At 41.3% G+C, this 15360-nt stretch overlaps 1 protein-coding gene across 3 annotated transcripts in view; it reads right to left on the reverse strand.

The window, feature by feature from the left end:
• The window catches only part of NDUFAF1 (NADH:ubiquinone oxidoreductase complex assembly factor 1), a 32292-nt gene that overhangs the window by 16057 nt on the left and 875 nt on the right, over nt 1–15360 (reverse strand). For 2 of the 3 annotated variants that reach the window (XR_007128840.1, XM_047738500.1), the window contains exons 2-5: nt 12001–12649; nt 8045–8230; nt 2265–2339; nt 1584–1738 (exon numbers count right to left, since the gene is read on the reverse strand). Coding sequence is in view for 2 of the 3 variants with exons in the window: in XM_047738500.1 (XP_047594456.1) it covers nt 1589–1738; nt 2265–2339; nt 8045–8230; nt 12001–12573 (984 nt within the window). In the remaining variant the exon portion in view is untranslated. Of the gene's footprint in view, nt 1–1508; nt 1739–2264; nt 2340–8044; nt 8231–12000; nt 12650–15360 lie in introns of those variants that run through there. The other variant, XM_047738499.1, reaches the window with a different exon arrangement.

Here is a 15360-nt window from a genome sequence, read left to right on the forward strand (position 1 = left end):
GATATAATCACTTTGGAAAACAGGTTGGTAGTTTCTTAAATATGTCTACCACAGGGGAGCCTGTGTGGCTCAGTTGGCTAAGCAACTGCCTTCGGCTCAGGTCACAATCCTAGGTTCCTGGGATCGAGCCCCTCATCGGGCTCCCTGCTTCTCTCTCTCCCTCTGCTGCTCCCCGTTTGTGCTCTCTCTCAACCAAAAAAAATCTTAAAAAAAAAAAAATTGTATATATATACATATATATGTATGTGTGTGTGTGTGTGTGTGTGTGTGTATATAATCTACCACATTACCCAGCAATGGCATGTGTAACATTGAAGCACAAGAGGCACAAGACCTTCTATTCCTAGGTATATACCCAAGAAAAAGAAGCACATGTCCACATAAGAACTTATAGGCTGATATTTACAGTAGTAGTATTCATTGTAGCCAAAAAATAAAATCCAGTTGTCCATTAATAGATTAAAAATGATGCACTTAAAAGGAAATAAAGTCCTAATATTACAACATGGATGAATCTCACAAACACTATGCCAAGTGAAAAGAAGCCAGACATAAAAGATTACATAATTGTCTTTGTGGGACATATCCAGGTACGCTGAACCTATGGGAAAGCAGATCAGTAGACACCTGGGGCAGGGGGTGGGAATTAAGAATGCCTGCCCAAGGGGTATTAAGGTTACTTCTAGGGCAGATAGAAATTTTCTAAAATTAGCTTGTGATAAAAATCGACAAGTCTGTGAATATACTAAAAATCACTGGATTGTATAGCAATCTTTAGCAATCTCCTTTCCTCCAATGATGGATTAGAAAACACAAGAACCAGGGGTGCCTGGGTGGCTCAGTGGGTTGAAGCCTCTGCCTTCGGCTCGGGTCGTGATCCCAGGGTCCTGGGATTGAGCCCCACATTGGGCTCTCTGCTCAGCGGGGAGCCTGCTTCCCCCTCTCTGCCTGCCTGCCTCTCTGCCTACTTGTGATCTCTCTCTCTGTCCAATAAATAAAATCTTAAAAAAAAATTTTTTTTAATTAAATTTAAAAAAAAAAACACAAGAACCGGGGCGCCTGGGTGGCTCAGTGGGTTAAGCCTCTGCCTTCAGCTCAGGTCATGATCCCAGAGTCCTGGGATCGAGCCCCGCATCTGGCTCAGTAGGGAGCCTGCTTCCCGCCCCCCTCTGCCTGCCTCTCTGCCTACTTGTGTCTACTACTCTGTCAAATAAATAAAATCTTTAAAAAAAAAAAAAAAAACATAAGAACCTACAAGGAACAGAGTAGGAGAAGGACCTCAACAGTCATTTTGAGGGCTGCTTGCTTTGGCAACGTGTATGTGTGTAGGAATTGTTCCTAACAAATCATTTTAACCCAAAACAGTTAAGTTCTTTACATAGTACCTCCACATCAGGACTTGCATTAAGTTATAGCTTAGAACCTAGTTTCATGCTGCGTCTCACTGTGTGGCCCCTCTTGGCAACAGCATTTACCTTTGGCTCAGGGAATACATACCAGCTGTTGGATGAAAGCCATTAACTACTTTATTTGTCTCGGTCATCACGGATACTGCTACTCTTAGTTTGGTACTACAAAATTACCATCTCTATTTAAAAAGTCTTGGGTTAAGCTCTGGAGAATTTTCATAGGCGAACTCTTCTGTGTGGGCTGGATCTGTAAACACTCCAATAAAATCTATTTCCAGGAAGAATGGACCATCCACTTTATCAGCCAAGGTGAATCCAATAGAAGAGATCTACATTTAAAATAGAGAAACTGATCAAAATCTCATACACGGACACTGTTCCTGGAGTTTAAGTTCCATAAGGTGATTAATATAACTGGGTCTTTACACTGTCAGGCCTTAACAAGTATACCATAGTTCTATGCTGTAGCAAATCATAAAAGGAAGTGGAGGGCTGATTTTCTTTCTACTCCTCTTCCCTTTCTTTAAAGTAGTGCCACTTAAGACTGGTGAGGACAGCATGGATATCTAATGGAGGATCCCTGAAGCCCTCCTGAACTGGAATACTGTTCTCTTATTTTGGAGCTAAATTAAATGTAGGCAAGCTGAAAAGATGACCACACTACAAGTCCTCCTGCATGGTTTGGTTCATAGAACAGGTCTGAGTCAGTCTGTGTGTGGAATACCAGGGGTGACCTTGTTAAGAATTTTCATCCTTCATTTGCCAACCCTCAAAAATGGACTTGAAATCCTCACAGGAGTTTTGTTTCACTAAAGATCACAGCTCTAAATGAAAGTATATTTAGGAAAATACTACCTTGTCAAGCAGAAGCTGGTACTGGGCATCCCGAATTCTTCCTTGATTAGAGAAGAAAAATTTGGAGAAAGGAATCTGAAAAGAGAAACCATTTACTTCAGAGCTAAAATACAAGCAACTGAGGCATCTGTAATGGAACTGCAGTGATAGTTTAATTCTAACATTCTTTGATTCTAATCTTACAGTTCTAATTTACAGTTATGACAAGTGGCCAGGCATTTGGATCATAGATATATTTTTTTAATTGAAATAATAAGTGTTAGATGAAAACCTTTCTAAGCCAGAAATCCCAAAGGAAAAATGGTAAGAGTACAATTTAATTTTTTGACAGCAAAGGCAAAAGATAAATTAGGAAAAAAATATTTCCAACATTTATGGACAAAAACTAGTATCTACAAAGCTTTCACAGGTGACTAAGATTTAACAATCAATGAAAACATGGGGAAGGGGAGAAATGGGCACACTTGTATGCTACTGGTAGGCGTACAGACTGGCACGACTCAGAGAGTAGCCCGAAACTGGGAGGCAGGAGTCTACGAGGGCCCCAAGATTTCCACCTTCTGTATCCACACACCTTCCAGGTATTCACCCTAACATCTGCTGCTGAGGAAGGTCCCAAAGCACCTGACCTTAATATAGGGAAGATTATCCTCTGAAGGCCCAACTTAATCACTTGAGCCCACAGGAGGACTGGCAAAAGAGGTTAAAAGCATCTCTTGGGAGCAGATTCTTCACTGCTGGGGCTGAAAAGGGCAGAAGCAAAATGACAAGGATTGCAGGAAGCTTCCAGGAGCTGAGACTGGCACTCAGATGACAGCCAGTACAGAAAGCAGGATGTTAGTCCTATAATCATAGAAACTGAATCTGGCCAAAAACTACAATGAACTTTTAAGTGGATTCTTCCCCAGAGCCTCCGGAAAGGAATACAACCCAGTTGACAACCTTGATTTTAGCCTTCTAGGCTCCAAGCATTGAACCCAGCTATACCAAGCCCCAACTCATGACCTATTGAACTGTGAACTAATAAACATGGGCCGTTTGAAGCTGCTAAGTTTATGGCAATGTTTTATGTAGAAAACTAATGGCAATTTTTTTTTTAAGATTTTATTTTTTTGTCAGAAAGAGCATGAGGAGGGGGAGCAGCAGGCAGAAGCAGAGGGAGAAGGCGGCTCTCTGTCGAAAAAGGAGCCCGATGTTGGGCTTGATCCCAGGACTCTGGGATCATGACCTGAGCTGAAGGCAGACACTTCACCGACTGAGCCACCCAGGCGCCCCACTAATGGTAGTATTTAGCAAATTTTGAAATGCTGTAACTCTGACCTACCAATTTCACTTTTAGGAATATATGTTATAAACTCTGACAAATACATAAAAGTGTAGCTTTTTCTGGGCGCCTGGGTGGCTCAGTGGGTTAGGCCTCTGCCTTTGGCTCAGGTCATGATCTCAGGGTCCTGGGATCAAGCCCCGCATCGGGGCTCTCTGCTCAGCAGGGAGCCTACTTCCCCCTCTCCCTCTGCCTGCCTCTCTGCCTACTTGTGATTTCTCTCTCTGCAAATAAATAAAATCTTAAAAAAAAAAAAAAAAAGATGTAGCTTTTTCTAATAGAAAAAAAAGGAAAAGGAAAAATAGGGAAATGGTTAAATTATGGTGCATCTATACACTTAACACTATGCAGCTATTTTCTTAATGCAGATCCATACAGGATACAATGGAAAAACCTATATATTAGTGAAGAAGACAGAATCCACAGTAGAAACACAAATTTTAAAAACACCTCAAAGGGTGTCTCGATGGCTCAGTCATTAACCGTCTGCCTTTGGCTTAGGTCATGATCCCAGGGTCCTGGGACTGAGCCATGCATCCGGCTCCCTGCTCAGCGGGATGTCTGCTTCTCCCTCTCCCACTTCCCCTGCTTGTGTTCCCTTTCTTGCTCTCTGTCAAATAAATAAATATTTAAAAATAATTTTTTAAAAAAAACACCTCAAAAAAAATTTTTAAAAATTATAGCAACTGGGAACAACCCAGTATCTATTAATAGAGGAATCAACTATAGGATTTCCATATAACCAAAAATACCAAACAAAATAACAAAAAAAAGGAGAATAACTCCACACATTGATATGGAAGCTGTCTGGGATTTAAATTTTATTTATTTTTTTAGAGGGGTAGGGGTACAGAGGGATAGAATCCTATGAAGGCTCCACACCCAGCACAGAGCCTGATGTTGGATTTAATCTCATGACCCTGAGATCACAACCCGAGCTGAAAACAAGAGTCGGTCGCTTAACCACTGAGCCACATAGGCACCCCTAGGATTTAAATTTTTAAAAATAAGCACAGAAGATGCCCAAAGCATGCTATTTTTATTTTTGAGTAGGAAAAATTGGAGAAACTAGGAGTAAGTACTTATTTTTGCTTATATCTGCATAATGTAACTGCCAAGCTGCACAAGAAACTACTGAAAAGTGACTACCTACCCAGGGTGGACAGCAAGAGGGTGGATGGGGACACGAGTGGGAGTGAGACTTCTCACTGTACATCATTTTAGGTTTTAATTTTTGAGCCAAAAAATATGTTTTTAAAAAATGTGCTGTTCAGATTATTTATCACCAAAAGCACTTGTTGACATAAAAACAAACTCAAAAACTCAGATTCTAACCCACCACTATACAAGATCACCACTGGTCACACAGCAGATTAAAATGCAGTCATATCCAGAGGCATGTGGGTGGCTCAGTCAGTTAAGCACTGGTTTCCACTCAGGTCACGATCTCAGGGTGGTGTGCTGCATGAAGCCCTGCATCAGGCTCCCTGCTCAACATGGAGTCTGTTTGAGATTCTCTCTCCCTCTACCTCTCCCGCTCATGCTCACTCGCTCTAAAATAAAGAAATCTGAATAAATAAATGTAAATAAATAAGTCATAAATCAATAATAAATACATACATACATATATATGGTCATATCCTAGTTCCCCTGCTCCCTTCATTCCTGTCAAACAAACCTGGAGAGGTCCCCCCTCAATCAGTTTCTCATTTTGCATCCTAGTTTGGCAATTCGACTACCTCATTATTCAAAACATTGTGTAAATGGAATCAAGGCTACGTGCTTATCATGTATCATGTGTCACATACTGCACCATTCCGCAAACTAATCTCTTCTGTCTTTTTGACACAATTCTCTAAAACCACTGTCTACACCAAGGGAACTGGATATTTTTGGCTGGATAAAAGCTAAGAAGGAACATTACATCTTGTATAAAAGAAAAGGATGCACAATTCTTTCTCTATAAGTGACAGTAAACTATATAATTTTTCCACCGTTTTCCTGTTTTCTCTCCATAATCAGAGTAAATATTTGAGCATCTCACTTTTATTTACTACAGGAGACTTATTCATGAACAACTGAACAGCAATTAGTAACATTTAATTAAAAACCTCTTGAGCGTCTGGGTGCCTCAGTGGGTTAAGCCTCTGCCTTCGGCTCAGGTCCATGATCTCAGGGTCATGGGATCGAGTCCCACATCAGACTCCCTGCTCAGCGGGGTGTCTGCTTCTCTCTCTCCCTCTCCTACTACCTGTGCGATCTCTGTCAATAAATAAATAAAATCTAAAACAAAACAAAAACCTCTTGGGCATCCGGGTGGCTTAGTCAGTAAGTATCTGCCTTCAATGTTTGGGATGGAGACATTGGGCTCCCCACTCTAGGGTGTCTACTTCTCCCTCTCCATCTGCCCCTCCCCCTGCCTATGCAGGCTTGCTCTCTCTCTTAAATAATAACTAAAAAAAATTTTTTTAAAGATTTTATTTGTTTATTTGACAGAGAGAGAGATCACAAGTAGACAGAGAGGCAGGCAGAGAGAGAGGGAGAAGCAGGCTCCCTGCTGAACAGGAAGCCCGACACAGGGCTCGATTCCAGGACCTTGAGATCATAACCTGAGCCAAAGGCGAAGGCTTAACCCACTGTGCCACCTAGGCACCAATAATAACTAAAATCTTAAAAAAAATAAAAACCTCATGTGACTACACTTAATGGAGGTGAGCACTGAGTAATATATATAAATGCTGAATCACTATGTTGCACACCTGACACTAATATAACACAGTACTTCAATAATACTCTAATAAAAGAAAAATCTCTTCCCCATCACTTTCCCTCAATAACTTAAAGAGAGCTGTTGCAAACAACTATTCTTTCCAGACAAAAATTAGGACTCTCTGTATTTTCAGGGAAGAAAGTAATCATTAACAATTAAATAGTAATACCATAGAATAATATGGCAATGTGCAAATGCCTTAAAAATAAATCATTTATTCTAGGAATGTTATTTCTAAGAATATATCCTAAGAAAATAAGGTTATCTACTTCAGAGTTTGGTACAACAGTACAAAATTCTGAAAACAATCTAAATGTACAATTATAAAGGATGAAATAACTAAAATCTGGTTGCTTTATATAGTAATTTAAGCAGAAATTAAAAACATAAAAATATTTCAGCAGAAAGTTATATGTAAAATTCAGTAAACAACGTATATTACAAAACATATAGGATCATGACCTGAGCCAAAGGCAGATGCTTAACGACTGAGCCACCCAGGCACCCCTCAAATCAATAAATCTTAAAAAAGAAAAAAGAGAAAAAAAAAACAGGGTAATGTCACTCAAAGTACCTGGGTTACAGGGTACAACTCTAGCTACAGGGGTCAGACGTCTCTGAGGTGAATTTCAACCTGACAGGTGAAGGACAGAAAAGAGGAAGCAGGTGAGACTATGGGGGAAGAGCATACCAGAGATAAACACGAAGTGCAAAGGCTCTGAGAGGGAGGTGAACTTGTTGGGTGTGACACATAGGAAAGGGGCCAGTATGGAGGAGTGAGGTAGGCAGGAGACGCAGGATAAAGACAGGGGTCCAATACTATAGGCCCAGTAAGCCATATTAAGGAGTTTGGGCTTTAATCTGATTGTAAGGGGAAGCCACCAGAGGGTTTTAAGCATGTGTGATGTAATCTGCACTATGCTGTTAGATCACTCTGGCTGCTATGTGGAGAGTGGATTTTAGGAGGCAAGAGAGCAAAGGAAACCAATAAAGCAGCTGCTGTAGTAATCCAAAGGCACTGGGATGACAGTGAGAGAGACGGGCAAGAAATGGTCAGACTCTGGGTGTATTTCAGAGGTATAGGTGATAAGATTTGCTAACAGACTATATGTGGGATGAGGGAGAAAGGAATCCAGAATGACCCTTAGGTTTAAGTATAAGCAAAATGGGGACTTTCTTTTGAGTTTAAGGATTAAAAATCTTTCAGTAGGCAGAAGAAAAGAATGGGCAGTTGAAATTCATTCCCTGAATTTCTATTTATTTTCCTCCAGGCTAACGTTTTTTAATTTCTCAAAGCTTCTTCTCACAAAGTATTGTATTACCAAGAAATAAATAAAAATTTCATGATTGTGAAATAGGAAGCATTTATTGCTCTTAAGGAGTTGCCTGGAAGAGAGAATATGGCAGAAACTTAAACACCTACTTGCGCCCAGAGCAGTCATGTATCCATGACTTAGCATGGACCTAGTCACGACTTTATAAAAAATATTTACTGGTTAGGAAACTAGCATTTATATTAATGAAAGAAAAAATCAATTATATAAATCTTACCCTTAAGTCAGTTATCTTCTTTCCCTTTCCACACCTTCCAAGAAGGATTAATAAGGAAAACAAATGAACCAAACAACAGTGTAACCATGATCTCAAGACTTCATTTTCATACACAGTAAGGACTTGTACTGTTACCTTGACCTCCTGCCAGTAGGGCCCCCCACGGGTGAACATGAAGTAACTGTACATCTGATTCTTCCTCTGGATTATATCCGTGTCCTCCTGGATATTCACCATCCAAGGCCGACCATCTCCACGTACACGGAGATACAGAGTGTTGAACTGGGACCAATCATAAGCCCTCTTTTTCTCAAAAGGGCCCTACAATACAGAAAGGAAAATTAACTCATTTCATTTTCCACCAAAAGCAAAATGTGAGTCGTTATCTTTTGCAGCATCAAAAGGATCCACTAGGCATTTTTCTGACTTTTCTACCACCATTAGGAGGCAGACAAATCTGGTGATACTTATTTTAGTACAAAATACTGACACAGTTTTGTTTCTAAGGTAATGTTCAAGACATGATTGGCCCAGGACAGTGTTGACGTGTGGCAGGCACTCGATTGTATCAATGAATGGAAATGAATTACACTATGTACCTTTTTTCCCTGGTCCTATGGAGCAATGGATTCTGAGTGTACATGACAGCTGCCTTCCCATAGATAGGAAACCTATGAAAGAGGTAAAGTTTTAAAACTGCTGTTTTATAAAAATAGCTATTATCCATGGAAACCTTACCCTAAGCACTCACTCTGAGGGCATAATTTCATCCTCATAGCCCTATGAGATAGGTACTATCATTGTGCTCCATCTTACAGATGAAGAAACTGAGCACTCAACTAGGAAGTGGCAGATCCAGTGCCATTTAACTCCAAAATCTGTATTCTTTTTTTTTTTTTAAGATTTTATTTATTTACTTGACAGAGAGATCACAAGTAGGCAGAGAGGCAGTCAGAGAGAGGGGAGGAAGCAGGCTCCCTGCTGAGCAGAGAGCCCGATGCGGGCCTCGATCCCAGGACCTGAGTTGAAGGCAGAGGCTTTAATCCACTGAGCCACCCAGGTGCCCCAAAATCTGTATTCTTAACAACTATCTATACTATCTCTTGCAGGGAAAGTGGAACGTAGTGTTAATTAACAAAGGTGTTTATTTATACCTATCTCAAAGGTAATCTGATTTCAAGAAGAGCAGTGCTCACATATGAACTATTATTTACTAGCTGTATAACTTTTTAAAAGGTATTATTTGTTTATTTTAAAGAGAGAAAGACAGTGGGACACCTGAGCAGCTCAGTTGGTTAACTTGGTGGGTTAAATGGGTCATGATCCCAGGGTCCTAGGATAGAGTCCTGAGTTGGGCCCCTTGCTCAGCAGGGAGCTTGCTTCTCCCTCTCCCTCTGCCTGCTGCTCCCCCTACTTGTGTGCACTGCACACACTCTCTCTCTCTCTTTTGGACAAATAAATAAAACCTTAAAAAAAAAAAAAAAACAGAGAGTGGGTACACACACCAAGCATGAAGAGGGTGTGTGTGGAAGAGGGGCAGGGGGAGGGAGAAGGACAAGCAGACTCTACATGAGCTTGGAGTCCCACACGGGGCTCAATCTCAGATTACCATCTGAGCAGAAACCAAGAGTCCGTCGCTCTACCAACTGAGCCACCTAGGTGCCCAAGTAGCTATATAACCTTAGACAAGTTACTAAATCTCCCAAAGCCTCAGTTCCCTCATCTATATGATGAGGATGACCACACCTTGGAGGAGAGCTGGGAGGAATTAAAGGGATGTAAATATATAGAGAGAGGGATACAGATAGATAGATAGATATATATATTTATATACATTTATATATAAACATATATAAAGTAGTGCAAGGACTGGCAGGGCACACTTAATAAATTTTATCACCTATTTTCAATACCCCCCAGTGTGTATCTAACTGCAGAATTATTTTCTACTGTGGAATGACCAAATCCATTCTGTGGATTTCAGGCACTGGGAAAAAAAAAAAATCTTTGAAAGCATATGTCTCTCCAACAACACATATCTTTCTTTCTCATCATTATCTAGATAGAGGAAGCCTAAGACTATGCCTAACATTTGCCATTCTCCTTAGAACACAATATCCAAGCAAACATCCAGGGGCTGTGGCCAAGGCCAGGCATGGGAGCCTGTGCAGGCAGCCCTGGAATAACACCTGGTCAGCAAATTTGCAAAAAGCCACAGGTTGATGGTAAGACAAAGGAGTCAACCAAAGTAACTGTGGAAAAGTGTTGTGATTAGAAACTATAAGGCCAAAGACAAAAGAAACTATATAGAAACACTGTATTCTGGTTAGTAAGCTTATTTCTCACAGAGTTATGGGATAAAAGTTCTAAAACTGCTTTGCATGTACCCTGGGGTTGAATTCATAGGTAAACTGATGGTAAGGATGGGAGACAGGTTTCCCACTATTATAGAGGGAAATTATAGATAGGCAAGAGGGAGAAGCCCAGGATGAACCACATGGTACTGGATTAGAGTCAGAGCACAGCATGAACTCATATTTAGTGTACTACAGATATAGAAATAATTACAGGCATGTTTCCACATCTCTAGATGGGGCTGGTGCACATCCTTGTATTTCCTGCCGTGTCCATTAAGAGGTCCTGGAAGTAATGTCAACCCAGTAGCAACAAGTATACCCAAGCACCCACAGCTCCAAAAAAACAAACAAGGGCTCCTTCGAGAAATGGCTAATTCTAGTGCTGGGACAGAGAAAATACAAGATGTGTTTAGAGTATCCTGTAGTGCAAGAAAGTGCTAAAAAAACAAAACAAAACAAAACAAAAAAATAGAGGCATGTCAAAGGAACAAAACCCAACCTGAAAGAGCTGCCAATGGCCAAAGTTAAAACAATTTGAGCAACAAAGTAAATAACATAGTACTGGATTATAACTGGAAGTTTGAGAGCCACACAAAATGACTGCCTGACTAAATAAATAAATGTGGGAGAATAAATCAATCTTCCTTTCTGAAGAATCCCAAATACTTTGTGTAAATACCACTCCTTTCAAGAGATACAACTTAATCCCATGCTCTACCCCACAACTTGAATATAGGACACACCTACTGACTTGCTTCCAAACAGTGTATGGAAAGAAAAAGAAAAAAAGTAATTTAACAATGGAGTACTGGAGGAACACTATCTTGGCCAGGTGGTCACTGTGAACCCATCAGTGTTAAGTCAGGTTGCTAGCATGAGCCCCTGATAAGAGTGATGAGAAGGGTACTTCAACTCTATAGTATTCTTCCTAAAAAATCCAACAACCCAGACCTACCAGGAGAAAAAAAAACATCAGATAATCCCGAATTGAAGGGTATTCCACAAAATGCCAGGCCAGGATTTCTCACATCCTCATGAAAAATAAGGAAAGACTAGAAAATTATCGCAGACGAGAGGAGACTAAAGAGCCTAAGGAGACATGACAACTGGATGTAATGTGGTGTCCCAGGTGGGATCCTGGAACAAAAAATGGAAAAACTGGTAAAATCCAAATAGTATCCAGAATTAGTTAATAGTATGTACCAATGTTGGTTTCTTAGTTGTGATAAATGTACTACAGCAAGTTATGATGGCAACAGTTGGAGAAAATGGGTGAGGGACACATGGAACTTTCTGGACTCTCTGTACAATTCTTGTGTAAAACTAAAACTATTCTAAAATAAAAAGTTTACTTAAAAAAAATAAAGCCACAGGTGACCCTCCATCTACTCTAAGGAACCCCTGACCATCACAGGATCTGTGATCTATTAGAGAAGATGCAAATCTCCCCAAGTCACTGTTTAAACGTCTGACTTCTCAGGACTCCTCAAACTAAGAATGGCCCCACCCTGGCCCAAAGTGATGCCTAGTAACAAGTACCCCTTCTTCAGGAACCACGTCCCCCTTATGCTTCGGCTTTATACCTGTGCCCAACAGTTACTTAACGCCATACACAGATGACCTGCCAGGTGTGTTCATTTACGGAAACAAAAGCCATATGCTACGGTTCTATTCGTGCTACAGTGAAATTCACCAAAGTTCACTAGAAAACTGAGGCACTAAGGCTTCACTTACCCTTGGAATCCTGGATATCATTGCACAGTACCCACTGCGGCCACTTTCCCCATCCTTAGGCACCTCAGAGCTCAGAGTTCCATACAGCAGTGCACTCTGATTATTCTTGCTCATTTTCAGGAACACTTCACTTCTGCCTCCAATAGACTTATCAGAAGTCACTACCCACTTATCCAAATCTTCTTTTCCACGGAACTGCCAGACAACCTTGGCTTGTTCCATCAAGACCTCATGCAGAGGGCGGCCTTCAGGGCCTATCCAATGATTCACAATATCATCCTTCAAACGCCTAAAATGGTCCTTTATTTCATCTTTAATTGCTTTATCAAAACTAACTTCAGGCTTTTCTTCAGGAGATGCTATATCCAAAGCAACTTCTCTCTGGTGATGTCCTTGCAAATCCCCTTCAGATTTCCTCTGAGAGGAGGTTCTACCAGAAGCAGCCACTGGGTTCTGAAGACTACTAGAACAATAGTCTGCAAAGCGGGTACCCAAATATGGACATGAGGCATATGGCTTTGGGCAATGTCTGAAAATATAAGCGCCATTCAGAAACCTGAGAACCAAAGCCATGGTAAGATAAAGTCCAAATGTAAATTTCTCCCTGGGCTATGAGGGAAAGAAACTTCAGCAAATGGGCCAATTCCACCTAAAACAGAAAAGACATTGAACAGTTACCAGGGCAGCAATGAATGCATCACAATTTCAAATGTAACACAGATCATGTACTGTGAAATTCAGGAACTTATTTTCTAATTCTGTTAACATTTACCCAGGGCCTTACTATGAGCAGAATATTGTTTGCAGAGTATGTAAAGCATCCAATTACCTTGAGAAAAAATGCCAAAAGGGAAAGAAACATAGGTCTCCTTTATGGAGTTATTTACCCCAAAATAATTCAATTACGCACTTCAAAAAGTTGTGTCAATCTTTTTTTTCTTTTGAGATTTTATTTATTTTTCAGAGAGAAAGAGAAAGAACATAAGCCGGGAGGAGAGGCAGAGGCAGAGAGAGAAGCAGGCTCCCTGCCAAGCAGGAAGCCTGAAGCAGGACCCCAAGATCATGACCTGAGCCAAAGGGAGGTGTCCCAAGGTTGTGCCAAAAAAAAATTTTTTTTTTAAGATTTTATTGACTTATTTGAGAGAGAGAGTGAGAAAGGGAACACAGGCAGGGGGAGTGGGAAAGAGAGGAGGAGGCCTCCCACTGAGCAGGGAGCCCAATATAGGGCTCAATCCCAGGACCCTGGGATCATGACCCAAGCCAAAGGCAGATGCTGAATGCCTGAGTGATCCAGGCAACCCGCCTGTGTCAATCTTAAATTTTTATGCTGGATTTTTAAAGAAATCATTGATTCCTAAAATAGATAGTCAACTAGTTCACTCCAGACCTAGGCTAAGTGATGTTTTAGCACTTCATCTACAAAAAGAAGAACTACAGTGTGCACTGTATGTCAGAAAACGTGACCAACTTATTAGGTTATGAGTATTGTGAATACTGGCAATTTCAGATTGCTAAACCTAATCAACTTCCTTATCCTCAGGTAAAGCTATTGATCTTTTCAAGTCTCTAATTTCTTGGGGGTAAGGCTGTGTTAATGTGTCCTCTACCTACCTTAAGGGATTCTTCTGAAGATCGGATGGAATGACAGCTATAAGAGTGTTCTCTGATAACATCCCCAAGAATCTTCATGTCTACAAAGCTCCACACTTTGGTCCACACTTTGAGTAGCAAGTGTTGGACTCTGAGTCACTATCTGAGCTCCCCAAATCTAGAACCTAAACAATAACACTAATACCATCACATTTAAATGTCATTCTTAATAATCTCAAACCACCTGACATATTATCTCACTGAATGCACACAAGGATCCTGTAGGACAAGTGAGGTAGATATTTCCTTCTTCTAAGAAACAGACACCAACAGGTGAAGTGATTTGCCAAAGCTCACAACGCTCACCAGTACAGAAGCTGGGACCAGAACCCTGGTCTTATGCCCTTCTACTACATGCTCCTGCCTCTACATGTAAAACAACAGCAATAGGGGCACCTGGGGGGCTCACTGGATTAAGCGTCTGCCTTTGGCTCGGGTCAGGATCCCGGAGTCCTGAGATCCAGCCCCTCATCAGGCTCCATGCTCAGCGGGGAGCCTGGTTCTGTTTCTCCCTCTCCCTCTGTCCCCCCCACCCCTGCCCGTGGGCACACATGCATGCACTCGCTCTCTCTCACACGTGTACTATCGTGCACTCAAATAAATACATAAAATCCTTAAAAAACAACAACAAAACATCAGCAATGTAAGTTCTATAGCTCTGGTAAAATAACAACTTTGGCTAAATAGTCCTCTCTCCTACTTACTCCAACCACCCCTAAAAGGAATAAAATATGCACTGTCAAATTATTTGTCTTTCTCCTGTCTTGGCCCAAAGACCAGGAGAGAGGAAGAACAAAAATTCATCTCCCCAACCTCACCTGAGTCCCATCCCCATTCTCTACTCCAATACTCACACTCGCAGTCCAACAAGTGCCAACCAGTAGTCCCTCTCTCAGCTTCAGGCCTTGATAGATTGCTGCTTTCAGCAATCTGTCCTCTGTGGAATTTGCCTAGCTAATGTATCCTCTGAAACTCAGCTTAGACATCCTTTATCTTCATTTCTAACAACCTCCCAGGTGAAGCCCTTGTCACTGGCCCATTAGACACTCTTTAAGTACCAAAGCACCCCTGACTCTGATCTCTACCTCTCTCAAACCATCCTTTGACTGGCAACAAAAGGAATTTGTCTAAATACGACTGTACTCCCCTTATAATAAGTCAGCAATAACCCCGCCCACACACACACAGAAATTCAAACTCCTAAAATAGTGCACAAGGCCCAACTCCCTGACCTAACTTCTACTCACATCCATGGCCAATAACCTCAGCTCTATTAAGACCAACTATAGGGGCGCCTGGGTGGCTCAGTGGGTTAAGCCTCTGCCTTTAGCTCAGGTCATGGTCTCAGGGTCCTGGGATGGAGTCCCACATCGGGCTCTCTGCTCAGCAGGGAGTCTCCTTCCCCCTCTCCCTCTGTCTGCTTGTGATCTCTCTCTCTGTCAAATAAATAAATAAAAATCTTAAAAAAAAAGACCAACTATAGGGGCACCTGGGTTGCTCAAGGAGGTGAAGCATCTGCCTCTGGTTCAGGATATGATCCCAGGGTCGTGGGATCCAGCCCCTCACTGGGCTCCTTGCTCAGCAGGGAGTCTGCTTCTTCTTCTGCCCTCTGCTTTCCCCCTGCCCCATGCTTTCTCTCAAATAAATAAAATCTTAAAAAAAAAAAAAATAGGAGAGAACTAGGAAAATTAAAAAGTTGATCTGAGGTCC

This window comes from Lutra lutra, chromosome 7 (genome assembly GCF_902655055.1).
Source record: "Lutra lutra chromosome 7, mLutLut1.2, whole genome shotgun sequence".
Classification (NCBI taxonomy): Eukaryota; Metazoa; Chordata; class Mammalia; order Carnivora; family Mustelidae; genus Lutra; species Lutra lutra.